Source organism: Nerophis ophidion, linkage group LG16 (assembly GCF_033978795.1).
Source record: "Nerophis ophidion isolate RoL-2023_Sa linkage group LG16, RoL_Noph_v1.0, whole genome shotgun sequence".
Lineage (NCBI taxonomy): Eukaryota > Metazoa > Chordata > Actinopteri > Syngnathiformes > Syngnathidae > Nerophis > Nerophis ophidion.
The window spans coordinates 22,209,781-22,229,912 of NC_084626.1; the positions used below are offsets into that span (position 1 = coordinate 22,209,781).

At 39.0% G+C, this 20,132-nt stretch overlaps 1 protein-coding gene across 4 annotated transcripts in view; it reads left to right on the forward strand.

The window, feature by feature from the left end:
* ptpra (protein tyrosine phosphatase receptor type A) overlaps positions 1–19,806 on the forward strand; it is a 127,067-nt gene extending 107,261 nt beyond the window's left edge. For 2 of the 4 annotated variants that reach the window (XM_061874664.1, XM_061874665.1), the window contains 4 exons: positions 2,007–2,077; positions 18,006–18,156; positions 18,242–18,325; positions 19,591–19,806. In XM_061874664.1, the coding sequence (XP_061730648.1) occupies positions 2,007–2,077; positions 18,006–18,156; positions 18,242–18,325; positions 19,591–19,629 (345 nt within the window). In that variant the 3' untranslated portion in view covers positions 19,630–19,806. Of the gene's footprint in view, positions 1–2,006; positions 2,078–2,201; positions 3,584–15,893; positions 16,436–18,005; positions 18,157–18,241; positions 18,326–19,590 lie in introns of those variants that run through there. The other 2 variants (XM_061874668.1, XM_061874667.1) reach the window with 2 other exon arrangements.
* Positions 19,807–20,132: the final 326 nt, after the last annotated feature.

A 20,132-nucleotide genomic window follows, 5' to 3' on the forward strand; every position in this document is an offset into this window, starting at 1 on the left:
AAAATAGTCTAGAGCAGACCTGGGCAAAATAGTCTAGAGCAGACCTGGGCCAAATAGTCTAGATTAGACCTGGGCCAAATAGGACCCGCGGGGCCACATGCTGTTCATGAACATTTTCAATCCAGCCTGCCAAACATTCTGCATCTTTTTTTTACATCTTTAACATGAAAAGTGTATTTGCTGTTATGATGTGCTGTGATGTTTTGAAACGAGTGGAAGTCTTTAACTATAAGAAGTCTTTCAATGGTAGAAACCTGAACTTTTGGGTGTTTTAGGAGTTATTAGGGTCATCTAGGTCAGTGGTTCTCAAATGGGGGTACTTGAAGGTATGCCAAGGGGTATGTGAGAGTTTTTTTTAAAATATGCTAAAAATAGCAACAATTCAAAAATCCTTTATAAATATATTTATTGAATAATACTTCAACAAAATATGAATGTAAGTTCATAAAGTGTGAAAAGAAATACAACAATGCAATATTCAGTGTTGACAGCTAGACTTTTTGTGGACATGTTCCATAAATATTGATGTTAAAGATTTCTTTTTTGGGGAAGAAATGTTTAGAAGTAAGTTGATGAATCCAGATGGATCTCTATTACAATCCCCAAAGAGGGCACTTTAAGTTGATGATTACTTCTATGTGGAGAAATCTGCATTTACCATTCAATCACTTCTTTATTTTTACACACGTTTTTACTTATTTTTATATCTTTTTTTCCAAATAGTTGAAGAAAGACCACTACAAATGAGCAATATTTTGCACTGTTATACAATTTAATAAATCAGAAAGTGATGACATAGTGCTGTATTTTACTTCTTTATCTCTTGTTTTCCAACCAAAAATGCTTTGCTGTGATTAGGGGGTACTTGAATTAAAAACATGTTGACAGGGGGTACATCACTGAAAAAGGTTGAGAACCACAGATCTAGGTCCCAGCAGCTCAGACCAGGAACAAAGCAGAGTGGGCGGGGCTTATTTTCCAGAGCAGCCAGCCCCAAACACCTGTGTCACAAACAGATGTGGAAGCACATTTTTACGTAAATAATATATCATAATGTAGGTATTTGTTACAGTTTGCATTCATATTTTGCTGTTTGTTACATTTGTGTTATGTTTTGCTTGATTGTAAAAGATGTCTATGGAGGAGCTGCTCTGAGATGTAAAAGACATTCTTATGTCGTTAATTTTCAGTCTTTTATTGTTCATAGTTAATATTGTAAATCCCACTGTCTTTATTTCAATGTGCATTTTTGGTGTCCCATTCAGTAAAAACTGTAAAATTCCATTCCGTTTGTTTGAGGTGGTCTGTCATCACTTGTTTACAACTATATTGGACATTGTGACTTTTGCTATTAGTCTTCCTGGGAAAAAAGGAGCCCAACACACATACTGTACAGCACATTATTACAACACACATACTGTACAGCACATTATTACAACACACATACTGTACAGCACATTATTACAACACACATACTGTACAGCACATTATTACAACACACATACTGTACAGCACATGTTTACAACACACATACTGTACAGCACATTATTACAACACACATACTGTACAGCACATTATTACAACACACATACTGTACAGCACATTATTACAACACACATACTGTACAGCACATTATTACAACACACATACTGTACAGCACATTATTACAACACACATACTGTACAGCACATTATTACAACACACATACTGTACAGCACATTATTACAACACACATACTGTACAGCACAAGTTTACAGCTAAGTGTGTACATATCATTTATACACACGTACACATTGGCCCCCCCAGACACATTTTCTTCTCTCAATGTGGCCCCTGAGTGAAAATATTTCCCCAGCTCTGCTCTTAAGGCTGTCATCTGGTGTGTCAGGGAGAGATTGTTAGGTGAAAGTTTGAAAGGTAGAGGTAAAAGATCCATGAATAAGACAACATCAGCAGGTGCAAGTCATCTCTGCTTGTGTGTTACTGACCTGCTGTGTTTCCCACAGGAGCAGTACGAGTTCTGCTACAAAGTGGTTCAGGAGTACATCGATGCCTTTTCCGACTACGCCAATTTCAAGTAGAGACCCAGCGTCACACACACACACACACACACACGCACACACACACACACACACACACACACACACACACACACACACACGGACCAGCTGCAGACCTTTGGTTTTTTTTTTTTCTAAAAGTACTTTTCTGGCAACTCGGTCTATGGACGGGACAAAAGTGACGCCAGGAATGGAGGATTGAGTCCAAAGGACGGAGCAGAAGGAGATACCTTCTTGAGTATTTTGGAAGAGAGGCCTTGTTGAAACTGACATACAGGACACATGTTTACTGTCTTGCTTCTTATTATTTTACTATCACACACACTTTTCACTTTGGCTGCGTTTCTGGGCGGCCCATGTAAAGTATTTTATTTATATAAATATATATATGTATATATATATATATATATATATATATATATATATATATATATATATATATATATATATATATATATATAAAATCTATATGAATATAAAACAAATGCTTCGGAGGCTTCTGTAAAATATTGTTATTTTGACTTTCTAAGGACAGAGAGGAAGAGCTTCTGGCTGAGTCACAGTGTAGCAGCGTGAGCAGTGTCCAAGGCTCTGATCAAAGTCACCGGCACAGATCAATGTAACTTATTGATAGATTTCAAGCCAGCTGTGAGGTCCGAGACCATCTAATATACACATGGCCAACAGGGGGCAGCATTGGTCTCTCTTTAAAGAAGTGACTACTGGAGAGCAAAGTTGTTTAGGCTGCCAGAAAGTGTGCTCCATTCAAATGAAAATGAATAGAAATACTTTTTACCCACAAGACACAAGGGTGTCCAAACTATTGCCCGCCGGCGTCTTTAGTTTGACCCGCAAGATGTCCTGAGTTCAATAATGAATCTGACCTGTGGGGAGCCGACAACTTCATATTTTAAATAGCTGACAGTCTTAATTGCTACTATTCCACCGCCACCTTGTGGACAGTGTGAGTAAATCAAGTCATTGACGATGAATTTACCGATATGACCCAATCCAAGAAACCTTTGCCACTCATGGTGCAAACTGCCACCAAACACAGGAAGTCAACACACACAACACAACCTGCTCACCCAAACTATGTGGATGTTGTTGAAAAACTTTACAAACTCTGTACATAGTTCAAGAAAATACTCATTTAATGCCTCTACAATAAATGATAGGAAAATGCATATATATAAGTGTGTGTGTGTGTGTGTGTGTGTGTGTGTGTGTGTGTGTGTGTGTGTGTGTGTGTGTGTGTGTGTGTGTGTGTGTGTGTGTGTGTGTGTTTCAGCCCCCGGCCAAATTTGTATAGAGTTCAATGTGGGCTCCAAGTCAAAAAGTTTGGACACCCCTGATCTATATGGACAAAAGTATTTGAATACATTTGTGTTTTTAGTACTAATTGAGAGCCAATCAAAGAATTAGGTTGAACTTCAAATGGTCAAAAGACGTTTTTTAGGATGTCCCAATACTTTTGTCCCTACTGTATTGGCTATTAAAGAACCAAAAACACGCACAAGTCAGTATTTCCTCAAATATTCTCTTTTTTCTCTCCCAGCCTGTATTGTCACTCATCATGTTCCCACCATCATCAACACTGATGTGGAACATTGTCACTCATCATGTTCCCACCATCATCAACACTGATGTGGAACATTGTCACTCATCATGTTCCCACCATCATCAACACTGATGTGGAACATTGTCACTCATCATGTTCCCACCATCATCAACACTGATGTGGAACATTGTCACTCATCATGTTCCCACCATCATCAACACTGATGTGGAACATTGTCACTCATCATGTTCCCACCATCATCAACACTGATGTGGAACATTGTCACTCATCATGTTCCCACCATCATCAACACTGATGTGGAACATTGTCACTCATCATGTTCCCACCATCATCAACACTGATGTGGAACATTGTCACTCATCATGTTCCCACCATCATCAACACTGATGTGGAACATTGTCACTCATCATGTTCCCACCATCATCAACACTGATGTGGAACATTGTCACTCATCATGCTCCCACCATCATCAACACTGATGTGGAACATTGTCACTCATCATGTTCCCACCATCATCAACACTGATGTGGAACATTGTCACTCATCATGTTCCCACCATCATCAACACTGATGTGGAACATTGTCACTCATCATGTTCCCACCATCATCAACACTGATGTGGAACATTGTCACTCATCATGTTCCCACCATCATCAACACTGATGTGGAACATTGTCACTCATCATGTTCCCACCATCATCAACACTGATGTGGAACATTGTCACTCATCATGTTCCCACCATCATCAACACTGATGTGGAACATTGTCACTCATCATGTTCCCACCATCATCAACACTGATGTGGAACATTGTCACTCATCATGTTCCCACCATCATCAACACTGATGTGGAACATTGTCACTCATCATGTTCCCACCATCATCAACACTGATGTGGAACATTGTCACTCATCATGTTCCCACCATCATCAACACTGATGTGGAACATTGTCACTCATCATGTTCCCACCATCATCAACACTGATGTGGAACATTGTCACTCATCATGTTCCCACCATCATCAACACTGATGTGGAACATTGTCACTCATCATGTTCCCACCATCATCAACACTGATGTGGAACATTGTCACTCATCATGTTCCCACCATCATCAACACTGATGTGGAACATTGTCACTCATCATGTTCCCACCATCATCAACACTGATGTGGAACATTGTCACTCATCATGTTCCCACCATCATCAACACTGATGTGGAACATTGTCACTCATCATGTTCCCACCATCATCAACACTGATGTGGAACATTGTCACTCATCATGTTCCCACCATCATCAACACTGATGTGGAACATTGTCACTCATCATGTTCCCACCATCATCAACACTGATGTGGAACATTGTCACTCATCATGTTCCCACCATCATCAACACTGATGTGGAACATTGTCCATTTTTATTCAAACGCTGTTTCTAACAAAAATTGGTAATGGCCTTTTTTTCCTTTCGTGTGCTATGCAGTGTTTGCTCTTTTTAATTTTTTAATTGCTGTTTACTTTGAGGAATACCGTATTTCCCCCACTATAAGTATATAAGCTGCACCAGTATAAAAGCCGCACCCACCAAATTTTATAAGCAAAACTATATTTTTTTCATTGATTACCTGCAGCGGACTATAAGCCGCAAGTACTGTATGTACGTGTACTTGGGGAGCAAATGTGGATTTCCATACTTTGTTTCCAAACGGTGCCGGTCAGTCGTGTCCAATATTATTTCCGATCCAATCAGACTGGTATCGATCCCATACTGATACTTGGTTCAATGTACCCAGTGTGTGTGGTAAAAAATGTAAAAGTATTCAAAGTTGTGCTGCTCTTGTGCGACCGTCTTCAAACACTATCAACTCCAAACAAATGATGGCATTTTTCTGTATACAGCGGCCATTTTGAAATGTTGTAAATAATCCCTAAAACAGATATCACATACAAACAGAATATATTTATATTTAAAGACAAAACGTGGTGTCAGCTTTGTGTGACAAAGTGTACTATTATTGGTTTTTACAGCTTTGTGTGACAAAGTTAAATATCATTAGTTATTAGAGCCTGTGATGAGGTGGCGACTTGTCCAGGGTGTACTCCGCCTTCTGCCCGATTGTAGCTGAGATAGGCACCAGTGTCCCCTGCGACCCCAAAGGGAATAAGCGGTAGGAAATGGATGGATGGATGGATAGTTATTAGACCTTTGTGTGACAAAGTGTAGTACTATTAGTTATTAGAGGTACCAGTACAACATTCAGTACCAGTACAACCTTCAGTATCAACACAACCTTCAGTACCAGTACAACATTCAGTACCAGTACAACCTTCAGTATCAACACAACCTTCAGTACCAGTACAACATTCAGTACTAGTACAACATTCAGTACCAGTACAACATTCAGTATCAACACAACCTTCAGTACCAGTACAACATTCAGTATCAACACAACCTTCAGTACCAGTACAACATTCAGTACTAGTACAACATTCAGTACCAGTACAACATTCAGTATCAACACAACCTTCAGTACCAGTACAACATTCAGTACCAACACAACCTTCAGTACCAACACAACCTTCAGTACCAGTACAACCTTCAGTACCAGTACAACCTTCAGTACTAGTACAACATTCAGTACCAGTACAACATTCAGTACCAACACAACCTTCAGTACCAACACAACCTTCAGTACCAGTACAACCTTCAGTACCAGTACAACCTTCAGTACCAGTACAACCTTCAGTACTAGTACAACATTCAGTACCAGTACAACATTCAGTACCAACACAACCTTCAGTACCAGTACAACATTCAGTACCAGTACAACCTTCAGTACCAGTACAACATTCAGTACCAGTACAACATTCAGTACCAGTACAACCTTCAGTACCAACACAACCTTCAGTACCAGTACAACATTCAGTACCAACACAACCTTCAGTACCAACACAACCTTCAGTACCAGTACAACATTCAGTACCAACACAACCTTCAGTACCAGTACAACATTCAGTACCAACACAACCTTCAGTACCAGTACAACCTTCAGTACCAGTACAACCTTCAGTACCAACACAACATTCCATTCAATTATTGGGGGTTAGGTTTCCATTCAGAATTGTCCATTGAAAGTCAACACTTAGTACTAAGATGGGCTGCTAGTTCTATGATGAACTACATCCTTCTATAAAATAGAACAGAACAGCTGTGATACATTTCTATATTACTTTAAATGGCAAATGCATTTTTGGGGGGGAATTTTGCCTCCAGTTCACCATCATTATTACGGACAAAAATGCATTATTATTTCTTTGCTTTTTTACAAGTAAAAATCGTCTCTTTCTTGGTAGCTAGCAATGCAGCTAATGGGAGCAATCAATTCTACCTCTAAATCCCTTTAAAAACAATCAAAAACAACCAAAAATACTTCATTTACGTTGTGTAAGATGTATAATACCCAAACTGTAGCAACTTTATTGTAAGAGCAAATACTGAGGAACTCTTTTTCTGGCGTAGCTACGGTATTAGCTGTAAAAGCTAGCTATTGAAAGACATAAGTTAGCTTCTACATCAGCACAAAATGCGTGTGGGTTTGTAATGCACAACACAATGCGAGAGAACACTAATCTGTACTGAATGGAAAACATGAACAATCATATTACAGTATCTTTGTGTATTATTTCATCTTTTGCTTGTACACAGCTCACCAGACAGTGTATGCTGTCTGTCACGATACACACGTAACATGTATCATGATCAATTGAAAAAGTGACTTACTCAATGCACAGATGTTTGTTTGGTCCAGTTTTTTTTTCGGTTTATTAGTGAAAGCACTCCATTTATGTGGAAATAGCTTGGCTTCAAATTCCAAATTTTTCAGCTTCAGGTCACTTTCACCTCACTCTATCTGCTTCCGCCTGCTCCAACGTCTCACTCTTCCTTTGTGCTGGCTTCTAGAAGCAGCAGTTCATCCTCTGTATATTCAGCTTCAAAAAGAGAAGGTTGTGTCTTACCGAGTCTGCCATGATTAGAACACACTCGTGTTTGTTTCCGTTAGTAGGAACACGCATTTGTTAGCAGAGGTGGGAAGTGTGTTGCTATGGAAACGGAAATAAATGCGCCAAGGAATTAGTTCAGGCAATAATTAAAATGATCAAAACACAGTAAATATTGAATACATAAAATATTGTTATAAAGGTGTCTGTTACTACATTTTATAAATATGTGTGTATATATATATATATATATATATGTGTGTGTGTGTACATTTGTGAATATATATTTGTACATATACACATATGTACATATATATGTACATATATACATATATGTATATAGGTGCACATATGTATGTATATATAGATATATATATATACACATATGTAGATATATATATGAATGTACATATATATATATCTACATATGTGTTTATAAATATATATGTACCTATATATACATTTATATATGTATACTTGCTGTGTGTATATATATATAAATATATATATATATATATATATATATATATATGTGTATGTATGTGAATATATATTTGTACATATACACATATGTACATATATACATATATGTATATAGGTGCACATATGTATGTATATATATAGATATATATATACACATATGTAGATATATATATGAATGTACATATATACATATGTGTTTATAAATATATATGTACCTATATATACATGTATATATGTATACTTGCTGTGTGTATATATATATATATATATATATATATATATAAATATGTGTACGTATGTGAATATATATTTGTATATATACACATATGTACATATATATGTACATATATACATATATGTATATGGGAGCACATATGTGTGTGTGTATATATATATACACACACATATGTACATATAAACATATGTATATAAATGTATACTTGCAGTGTGTCTATAAAAGGTTGATGGAGGGTTTTGAAGACTACCAGGTTATTTACATCTTCTACGTATTATTTTATCAGCTTTAAACTCCTACTAAAAAAAAGAAATGTCTTCTTGTCTCTCTTGGTGATGTGAACAACAGGCAAAAAAAACAAACCCCCCAAAAAACAAGTTTTAGTTTAATGAAATACAAGCCAGACATGTAATCAAGTCAAATAGAACTAAGACAAGAGGAGGAGTATACAACACTTAAATGTGTTCAGCAGATGTCAATCAACTGTATGCTTTGTCTGAGCGGCTGCACAGGAGTCGCGGAAGATGCTGGAGCTTATCTTTAAATGGATATATGATTTGTTTCCATGAATTAACAATTGTTCCACATAAGAATCAGGATTCATTCCAAAATCCATTTCTTCTGGCACTCCTATTTAGGGCTTTGTTTGAATCCATCCCATAATTTAGCAGCTAGCAAAAAACAATCCCTTGATTAGCTGCACCTTTGTGTAAGCCGCAGGGTTCAAAGCTTGGGAACAAATAAGTAGCGGCTTATAGTGCGGAAAACTACGGTACTCACTTGAACTACGCTTGCTGTGTTTGTGACCACACCCCCAGACCCTCCACCCCCCCACACGCTTGCTGTGTTTGTGACCACACCCCCAGACCCTCCACCCCCCCACCCGTCAATGATGGCAGCCGCTGTGATCTTTGCAGGAGAATTCCTCTCCGCCCCCAAAAGCCTTTCTGTCACAAGTCAGAAGGCCCTCAATGTAGGATTGTCCTGATGGTTGCTGATGTGTGACCCGGCTGCTGTGCTCAGCAGGACAATCCTCTGTGCCTTGCAGAGCTCCTCCACCTTTTCCTGTCATTATTCACAACTACACCCTCACTCATTTGTCCAACTCTGAACCACACTTCAACAAAACTGATGACGTGACACTTTTCAACAAAACGTCATCAGTGTGGGTTTCTTCCTGCCAAAGTAAAACGCCCTTTATAAGTACAGGAAGGGAAGGAATGCTGAAAATGATGGAAAGAGTCACTCTCCATAGCAACCGGTGCCGTGGTCACAGTTGGAATGGCTCATTTGACATTATTCAACACTCTACTGCCATGTGGCCGCTTAAGTGGATAGTTCACCTGACACATGAAACGTGACATGATTGATACTGGATTGGGGGAATTGATTTGTTTCTGCACTATTTGCACCAAAAGTAAAAAGACCCTTCATGAGTACGGTAAGGAAAAGTTTGTACAGCCCACTTCCTGGGTGGATTTCACGGGAGACGGAGGTTCATCATTTTGCAATGCAGTCTGCTGAAAATGATGGAAAGAGTCACCTTACATAGCAACCGGTGCCGTGGTCACAGTTGGAATGGCAAATTTGACGTTATTCAACACTCTACTGCCATCTGGCCCCTTAAATGGATGGTTTACCCGACACATGAAACGTGACAAATTGGGCTACCGTACACATGACTGATACTGGATTTGGGGAATTCTACTCAAGCTTCTTTTCGCACATTTCTTCCATCATTTCAGGCGTTTTCCCCCTTAAAGCTTCACAAGTGCCCGAGACATTTTGTCTCCTCCAGTTGGAGACTTTTCTTTGCCCTGACTTTCCTCCGCCAAGTGGGAGTCACCTTTTGTGTGCCAAGCTGGCTTATGTCCTCAGCTGAAAAAAGAAAAGTGCCTCGCTGATTTCTTCAAGCTTGTTTGTTTGAAAAGGGAGCTGGGTGCTGGCAGTCTTAAAGGTGGAACCTTTCAAGTCTTAAAGGTGGAACCTTTCAAGTCTTTAAGGTGGAACCTTTCAAGTCTTAAAGGTGGAACCTTTCAAGTCTTAAGGATGGAACCTCTCAAGTCTTAAAGGTGGAACCTTTCAAGTCTTAAAGGTGGAACCTTTCAAGTCTTAAAGGTGGAACCTTTCAAGTCTTAAAGGTGGAACCTTTCAAGTCTTAAAGGTGGAACTTTTCAAGTCTTAAAGGTGGAACCTTTCAAGTCTTAAAGGTGGAACCTTTCAAGTCTTAAGGATGGAACCTCTCAAGTCTTAAAGGTGGAACCTCTCAAGTCTTAAAGGTGGAACCTTTCAAGTCTTAAAGGTGGAACCTTTCAAGTCTTAAAGGTGGAACCTTTCAAGTCTTAAAGGTGGAACCTTTCAAGTCTTAAAGGTGGAACCTTTCAAGTCTTAAGGATGGAACCTTTCAAGTCTTAAAGGTGGAACCTTTCAAGTCTTAAGGATGGAACCTCTCAAGTCTTAAAGGTGGAACCTTTCAAGTCTTAAAGGTGGAACCTTTCAAGTCTTAAAGGTGGAACCTTTCAAGTCTTAAAGGTGGAACCTTTCAAGTCTTAAAGGTGGAACCTTTCAAGTCTTAAAGGTGGAACCTTTCAAGTCTTAAGGATGGAACCTCTTGAGTCTTAAAGGTGGAACCTTTCATTCCCACTGCACTTCCTCCATCCCATGATAGCACTTCCTCTCCTTAGTTTGCAGAAGTGTGAGTGAGGAAGAAGGAAAAGTGCGAGACTTGTCCTTGGTCCTGTGCTCCTTTTGTACATAGACTTATTTATACTTCCTTCCTGTCTGCAGCCTCGCATATTTTACTGACCTTTTTTGTCTCCAAGGAGAAAAAAATGTAACGGGACCATTTGGAAATGTTGCTGAAATTGTCTTAAAGTATTCCCTTCTTTCCTTGTTTTCATTTGACGATGTTCAGTTGCCGCTGTTTTTCTTATTCAACATTTGAATATGTGTGTATGTAATTATATATAAAATACAATTATATGTAATTATATGATGCCTGATGGCCTTTCTAAGCTGTATAAAACTAATAAAGTGCTTGAGATTTGTTTCTTCTGTCTGCGTGTCATCCTCATTTTCTCCTCTTTTACTTTACAGTGTTTGACTTTGTTGTTGTTTACTTTTCAAGCCATGACAACAATTCAACACAATTAAAAAAACAAAGTCCGTTTTAACCCTAAAAAACTGGCAGCTAAGTCAGCAGAATTCGACTTGAGAAATAACGGTGGTAGTTTTTCAATTTACAGTAATGCCCTGTAAAAAAGCTAAAAAAAAAAAAACAACTGGCAGCCAAGTCTGCAGAAATTTATGGCAAAAACAAAAGTGGTCCGTTTATTTATTTTTTTTTTTTTTTTTTACAGTAGCGCACAGTGAAAACAGCCTTAGAATTTATGGTAAAATTCAAAAATAAAAACGGGAGCTCCGTCGCCAGAATTTTACTGTAAGTTAAAAGTGATACTTATTTTGCATTTACAGAATTACAGTGAAGCACTGTAAAAACTACCTTTTTTATTTTACAGTACAAAAAAATGGCCCCCCCAGTCGGCAGAATTTTACAGCAAATAAAGTGGCACCGTTTTCTTTTTTTATTGATAGTAATGCACTGTAAAAATGACCGTAAATTTTACAGTTAAAAAAAAACTGGCAGCTCAGTCGGAAGAATTTTACCGTAAAATTAAAGTGGTACAGTTTTTCAATTTACAGTAGAGCACTATGAAAACAGCCATAGAAATTTTGGTAAAGCAAAGAAAAAATGGCTGTTCAGTCAGCAGAATTTTACTGTTGTGATGGATTGTCTGGATCTACACATATAGAGAAGGTAATAGGCACTAACACTACACATATAGAGAAGGTAATAGGCACTGACACTACACATATAGAGAAGGTAATAGGCACTGACACTACACATATAGAGAAGGTAATAGGCACTGACACTACACATATAGAGAAGGTAATAGGCACTGACACTACACATATAGAGAAGGTAATAGGCACTGACACTACACATATAGAGAAGGTAATAGGCACTGACACTACACATATAGAGAAGGTAATAGGCACTGACACTACACATATAGAGAAGGTAATAGGCACTGACACTACACGTATAGAGAAGGTAATAGGCACTGACACTACACATATAGAGAAGGTAATAGGCACTGACACTACACGTATAGAGAAGGTAATAGGCACTGACACTACACATATAGAGAAGGTAATAGGCACTGACACTACACGTATAGAGAAGGTAATAGGCACTGACACTACACATATAGAGAAGGTAATAGGCACTGACACTACACATGTAGAGAAGGTAATAGGCACTGGCACTACACATATAGAGAAGGTAATAGGCACTGACACTACACATATAGAGAAGGTAATAGGCACTGACACTACACATATAGAGAAGGTAATAGGCACTGACACTACACATATAGAGAAGGTAATAGGCACTGACACTACACGTATAGAGAAGGTAATAGGCACTGACACTACACATATAGAGAAGGTAATAGGCACTGACACTACACATATAGAGAAGGTAATAGGCACTGACACTACACATATAGAGAAGGTAATAGGCACTGACACTACACATATAGAGAAGGTAATAGGCACTGACACTACACATATAGAGAAGGTAATAGGCACTGACACTACACGTATAGAGAAGGTAATAGGCACTGACACTACACATATAGAGAAGGTAATAGGCACTGACACTACACATGTAGAGAAGGTAATAGGCACTGGCACTACACATATAGAGAAGGTAATAGGCACTGACACTACACATATAGAGAAGGAAATAGGCACTGACACTACACGTATCCACATAGGTTGTATTTGATGTGAGTTTTAGAACACATGGTGTTGGTCATACATGCTAACTAGCATGTGTTAGCATGCATGTCCTTTGGTTGCAGGAACAAAAGATCTTTGTTAGACCAGATCATAGACTGTACTGGACTGTATACTTAACTGTACTGGACTATGTACTTTACCTACTGTACTGGACTATATACTTTACTGTACTGGACTATATACATAAGAGATACGTGTAGACTGTAATAAGATGGCAGTCACACATAAGAGATATGTGTCGACTGCAATATGATGGCAGTCACACATAAGAGATACATGTAGACTGCAATATGATGGCAGTCACACATAAGAGATACGTGTAGACTGCAATATGATGGCAGTCACACATAAGAGATACGTGTAGACTGCAATATGATGGCAGTCACACATAAGAGATACGTGTAGACTGCAATATGATGGCAGTCACACATAAGAGATACATGTAGACTGCAATATGATGGCAGTCACACATAAGAGATACATGTAGACTGCAATATGATGGCAGTCACACATAAGAGATACATGTAGACTGCAATATGATGGCAGTCACACATAAGAGATACGTGTAGACTGCAATATGATGGCAGTCACACATAAGAGATACGTGTAGACTGCAATATGATGGCAGTCACACATAAGAGATACGTGTAGACTGCAATATGATGGCAGTCACACATAAGAGATACATGTAGACTGCAATATGATGGCAGTCACACATAAGAGATATGTGTAGACTGTAATATGATGGCAGTCACACATAAGAGATACGTGTAGACTGCAATATGATGGCAGTCACACATAAGAGATATGTGTAGACTGCAATATGATGGCAGTCACACATAAGAGATACGTGTAGACTGCAATATGATGGCAGTCACACATAAGAGATATGTGTAGACTGTAATATGATGGCAGTCACACATAAGAGATATGTGTAGACTGCAATATGATGGCAGTCACACATAAGAGATACGTGTAGACTGCAATATGATGGCAGTCACACATAAGAGATATGTGTAGACTGTAATATGATGGCAGTCACACATAAGAGATACGTGTAGACTGCAATATGATGGCAGTCACACATAAGAGATACATGTAGACTGCAATATGATGGCAGTCACACATAAGAGATACGTGTAGACTGCAATATGATGGCAGTCACACATAAGAGATATGTGTAGACTGTAATATGATGGCAGTCACACATAAGAGATACGTGTAGACTGCAATATGATGGCAGTCACACATAAGAGATATGTGTAGACTGTAATATGATGGCAGTCACACATAAGAGATACGTGTAGACTGCAATATGATGGCAGTCACACATAAGAGATATGTGTAGACTGCAATATGATGGCAGTCACACATAAGAGATACGTGTAGACTGCAATATGATGGCAGTCACACATAAGAGATATGTGTAGACTGTAATATGATGGCAGTCACACATAAGAGATACGTGTAGACTGCAATATGATGGCAGTCACACATAAGAGATACGTGTAGACTGCAACATGACTCAAGTAAACCACACCAACATTTCATTTGTTCCATTGAAAATATAGAACATTACACATGGCGCTCAAAAATCTATCAAAATGTTTTAGTATGACTTTGGTAAGCTATGAAGCCACACCGCTTGATGGATTGTACTGTGCTTCAACATAGGAGTATTATTATGCTGTGTCTATAAGGTAAAACATATTATCTGCTGTTTTGTTTCACTATATTATGCAAAAGCAACTTTTCTTACCTTCTGGTACCTAATGATCTGTACTTGGGATCTGCATAAGTCCTGAACATTAGCGCGTCTCCGCCTTTGTAGTTGGTGGAGACACCGTAGTGGATAAGCTTCTTCTTTTTGTCTATCTTCTTGTTTTGTGACTTTCATCCTCCACTGTTGCCTTTTCTAATATAAAGTAGTGTAAAGTTCTTACTTATATCTGTCAGTAAACTCACCATGAAAGCACTAAAACATACCGGTGTAGTGACTTTACATTATTCACCCAAGGAACTTTAGTTATTAGAGAGTTCCGGTCACGAGACACATTTCGGGTGTTGTTGTTGCACTAGTGAGCCACGGATGAGGAGATGCTGCTCCGTTATTGATTGAAGTAAAGTGTGAATGTCATTAAAACAGTTAGCGGCATCTTTTGACACTTCTTCCACTCCCGTCCTTGCACGCTACACCGCTACAACAAAGATGACGGGGAGAAGACGCTGTCAAAGTGGAGGCACGTAAAGAAAATGGTGCATCCTGAAGAGACTGTCAGAAAGTGAGTTGAAGATGATGTGTAAAACATTTTGAGCAAAGAAGCATTTTGACATGTTATGTAGACCACAAGGAAGACTTAGATTGAGAAAATAATCATCATAGTAATATGACTCCTTTAATGCACTTTATAATCTGGTGTGCCTTTTGTATGAAAATAGGTCTGACTAGACCCGCTCATCGGCAGTGCGCCTTATACTCCGGTGCGCCCTATGGTCCACAAAATACGCTAAAAAATCAAATGCATCTGTCGTTATTTATCAATTTCCTTCATTTAAATGCACAATTTTGAACATTTCCTACTTTTTTTTCTATTGTCGGCTTTGCTGTTGCATTTGCATGGTAGAGCGAGGATAGAAGGTCCTCTATTTTGTTCTAATGAGGATAGATAGAAGGATAGAAGGTCCTCTATTTTGTTCTAATGAGCGGCACAACTGTCACCAAGTCTTAGTGGGTCCTCCTAGGAGACAAATCACATGGTCCACAGACTGACCTGGTCAAGCTGGTGCAGGAAACACAATATAATGGAGAAGGGAAATTGCCTATGTGGGACGGCCAAGGGTCCTCCGTGTTTGTTCCTCTCCAACGAGCCGTGGTCACGATGGCGTGAGTGAGGGCTCACAGGAAATATGAAAGAAGACAAGCGTGAGAATTAGAGTGTTGATTGGCTCCTTGGTCTCAGGGATGTTTGCAGAGCATCATTGGAACCTCCTCACCTCGGAGCCCACAGACTGCTCATCTCTGCCAGGAGACCAGGGTCAGACCTGGGCAGGACATGGGGGACGGGAGGGGCCCCCCTAATAGAATGCGGGCTACAAATATCACACTTGGAGACAACGTGTCCAATAAAAGTCTGCGATCTACGGACCGGGAGCATCAGAAGCCTGAAGGAGACGACTTTATTAGGTCAAGTCAGCAGAGTTGAGACCAAGGTAAGGTTTTCATTTCCACACTTAAATGCTTGAGACGAATGTCATATCTACAGCTAAAGATTCAATATCCGTTTTAAAGTCGATAAACGTAAAATAAGTTTGAAAAGATGCAGCAAAAATCCTATTTGGTTCATTTCTCAGCCAGGACTAAATCATCTGAATAAGAGCAGACGACTGAAGATTCTTACATTTATTCAAATACACTATCAACATATACGCATTTCTCGGACTATAAATATTAGCTCGTTTGGAATTTGATGCCTGCAACATGTTTCAAAAAAGCTGGCACAAGTGGCAAAAAAGAGTGCGGAAGTTGAGGAATGCTCATCAAACACTTATTTGGAACATGCCACAGGTGTGCAGGCTAATTGGGAACAGGTGGGTGCCAGGATTGGCTATAAAAGCAGCTTCCATGAAATGCTCACTCATTCACAAACAAGGATGGGGCGAGGGTCACCACTTTGTCAACAAATGCCTGAGCAATTTGTTGAAGAACAACATTTCTCAAGCAGCTATTGCAAGGAATTTAGGGATTTCACCGTCTACGCTGCGTAAAATCATCAAAATGTTCAGACGATCTGGAGAAATCACTGCACATAAGCGGCAAAGCTGAAATCCAACCCCCTCGACGTAAATCCCGTAGGGGTGATGAATGGATGGTCAGCGCCTGAGAGCTGCGACTTACCACCCTGACCTTGAACTACCTTCCCTCTGTTGCTAGATATCTGGAGATGTATGTTGTAGTATGTATATGTGCTTTGCTATGGAGGTTTTTTCTCACTCCGACCTCAATTCTATTTTTTACTCATCCTTCCCCAGCATTTACCTTTTTCCCATCTTTTACGGGGCGCCTTATGGCGACCCATCAGCGCTCTTGTTCTGCAACCCTCTACACTGTTTGTTTGTCTAATCTTGAACAGGTTTGTGCTGAAAACAAAGTTTTGTTGTACTTGTTGCAATGACAATAGAGACTTACCTACCTAACCAACATTGAATGCCCGTGACTTTTGATCCCTCAGGCGGTACTGCATGAAAAAGAGCCACATAAGTGTGTAAAAGATATCACCTCAGGAACACTTCAGAAAACCACTGTCAGTAACTACAGTTGGTCGCAACATCTGTAAGTGCAAGTTAAAGCTCTACTATGCAAAGCCAAAGACATTTATCAACAACACCCAGAAACGCTGCAAGTTTTGCTGGGCCTGAGCTCATCTCAGATGGACTCAAGCAAAGTGGAAAAGTGTTCTGTGGTCTGACGAGTCCACATATCAAAACTGTTTTTGGAAACTGTGGACGTGGTGTCCTCCGGACCAAAGAGGAAAAGAAGCATCCGGACTGTTCTTATTTTCTGTTTCTACTGACAAACTACACAATGTGCCAACTTCACTGAATGACCATCCCTGCTTTTATTGTAACAGAATTGCTGAATGGCTGGAGATATAAATGAGAGCTTGTATGTTAGTTTGCACACACGGAGAAGATATTTGCCAGAGACGCATGTGATGATGATGATGATGATGATGATAATTAGGCTTACAAACACAACTCATGTAGACTTTCTTTGTCCCAGGCAAAGAAGAACTATCATGAGCGTATCTCGAGTGGCTTTACTTCTGCTGCTGCTTCTATGTGTTGAAGCTCAGCTGTCCAACGCCCAGCACTGGTCCCATGGTTGGTACCCTGGAGGCAAGCGGGACCTGGACTCTTTCAGCATGACAGAGGTCAGGACCAGGACCGGGACCAGGACCAGACTACATTTTACTAGCTGTTTATTGTGTTTCATTTCTATACCTTGTTTTTTCCCAGGTGTCAGAGGAGATGAAACTATGCGAGGCAGGAGACTGCAGCTACGTCAGACCCCAGAGGAGGGGTCTTCTAAAAGCCATTCTTGTAGGTGACAACCAGGGTCTGAGGGGACACTAGTACAGTGTCATGGTACTAAGAAAATCAAAGATGCTACTATACTCTGTTTGAAAAGGACACATTCCCGGCACATTGGCGCGTCATCACATGCTGACATTGCAGGTTTTAGGAGCAGAGGAGCATGTATGGCAGCGCACACACACAGAGTACTTACAAGCAGACACAGTGTGTAGACAGAAAAGGGAGAATGGACGCATTTTGGTGTAAAAAGTCAAGATAAAGGTGAAGTTATAACACTGAAACACCCTCAGGAAGAGCTGCTTTAACACATAGCTAGGTAGTTAGCGGCTAACATTCATCCACAGTGTTTTAGCTACTTCTAAATCACTAATCCTGGCCTCCATGGCTTTGATTGATTGATGGATTGAAACTTTTATTAGTAGATTGCACAGTACAGTACATATTCCCTACAATTGACCACTAAATGTGTTGTAACACCCCAATAAGTTTTTCAACTTGTTTAAGTCGGGGTCCACCTTCATCAATTCATGGTAGACAAAAAAAGTAAGTTTCTTACAAGTATTATTATCACTGCAGGACGAGGAGTAGCTAAACATGCTTCACTACACAGCGTAGGACTACAATAGCGTATCTAGTCAATACTACTATGACTACATCCATATTTTTCATCCCCACAAAATGTTGCTACCTTTTTTTTTTAATTCATATTATGTTTATAAAGTCAGAAAATATTTCCCTGGACACATGAGGACTTTGAATATGACCAATGTATGATCCTGTATCTACTTGGGATCGGATCCATACCTAAATGTGTGGTATCATCCAAAACTAATGTCAAGTATCAAAGAAGAGAAGAATAAGTGATTATTACATTTGAACAGAAGTGTAGATAGAACATGTTGAAACAGAAAATAAGCAGATACTAACAGTAAATGAACAAGTAGATTAATAATTAAATTTTACAGTTTGTCCCTCATAATGTGTATAAAATAATAGGTGTATAAATGACACAATATGTTACTGCAGACTAATTAGGAGTCTTTGTTTGTTTACTTACTACTAAAAGACAAATTGTCTATTTTATTGAAGGACTAAATGACAATAATAAACATATGTTTCATCTACACTAACATTTGGTGTTCAAATAAAGACAATAAGGGTTGTTGTTTTTTAGTGGTGCCCTTTATTTAGAAAAGTATGTAAATCCATGTTTGTGGGGTCCAGTTGCTGCCTCTAATTGAGTGACTCATGGCAGATGTCTCTCCTTCCAGTTGGACATCTTATCCAGGGAACTTCAGAAGAGAAAGTAACTTCTTTGAAGGACACAACTCCCCTCTTCCGTCCATTTCCTTTTTATTACTTTTTTTTTTTTTCTTTACATTAAATTACTTTGTGTTGATGCTTCCATGCGGGTTGTGATATGTTGTTGTTTTTGTGTGTTGTTGTGTTTGAAATATGGCCCAAAATAAAACATTTTTTTAATATGATTTTTTCCCTCTTCAGTGTGTTGCTGCTACTTGAAAGATTAAGAAAATCATACATTTATAAATTGCATAAGTGTTGCTGAATTCCATTCAGACAAATCTCTTACATCATCAACAAAAATACTGTAAAGTACATTCATAATTACTTTACAATTGTTTTTCAATGATTATAAATGATACAATAAATAATATCTTACAGTATATATTCGTAATACTGTATTTTACATATTTCTACAAACTTCACCCATGTATTTGTTTATTAACAACTTAATTAGAAGGCACACCCGAATTACAGAAACAACAGAAAACAATGGGAGTCTAAATACATC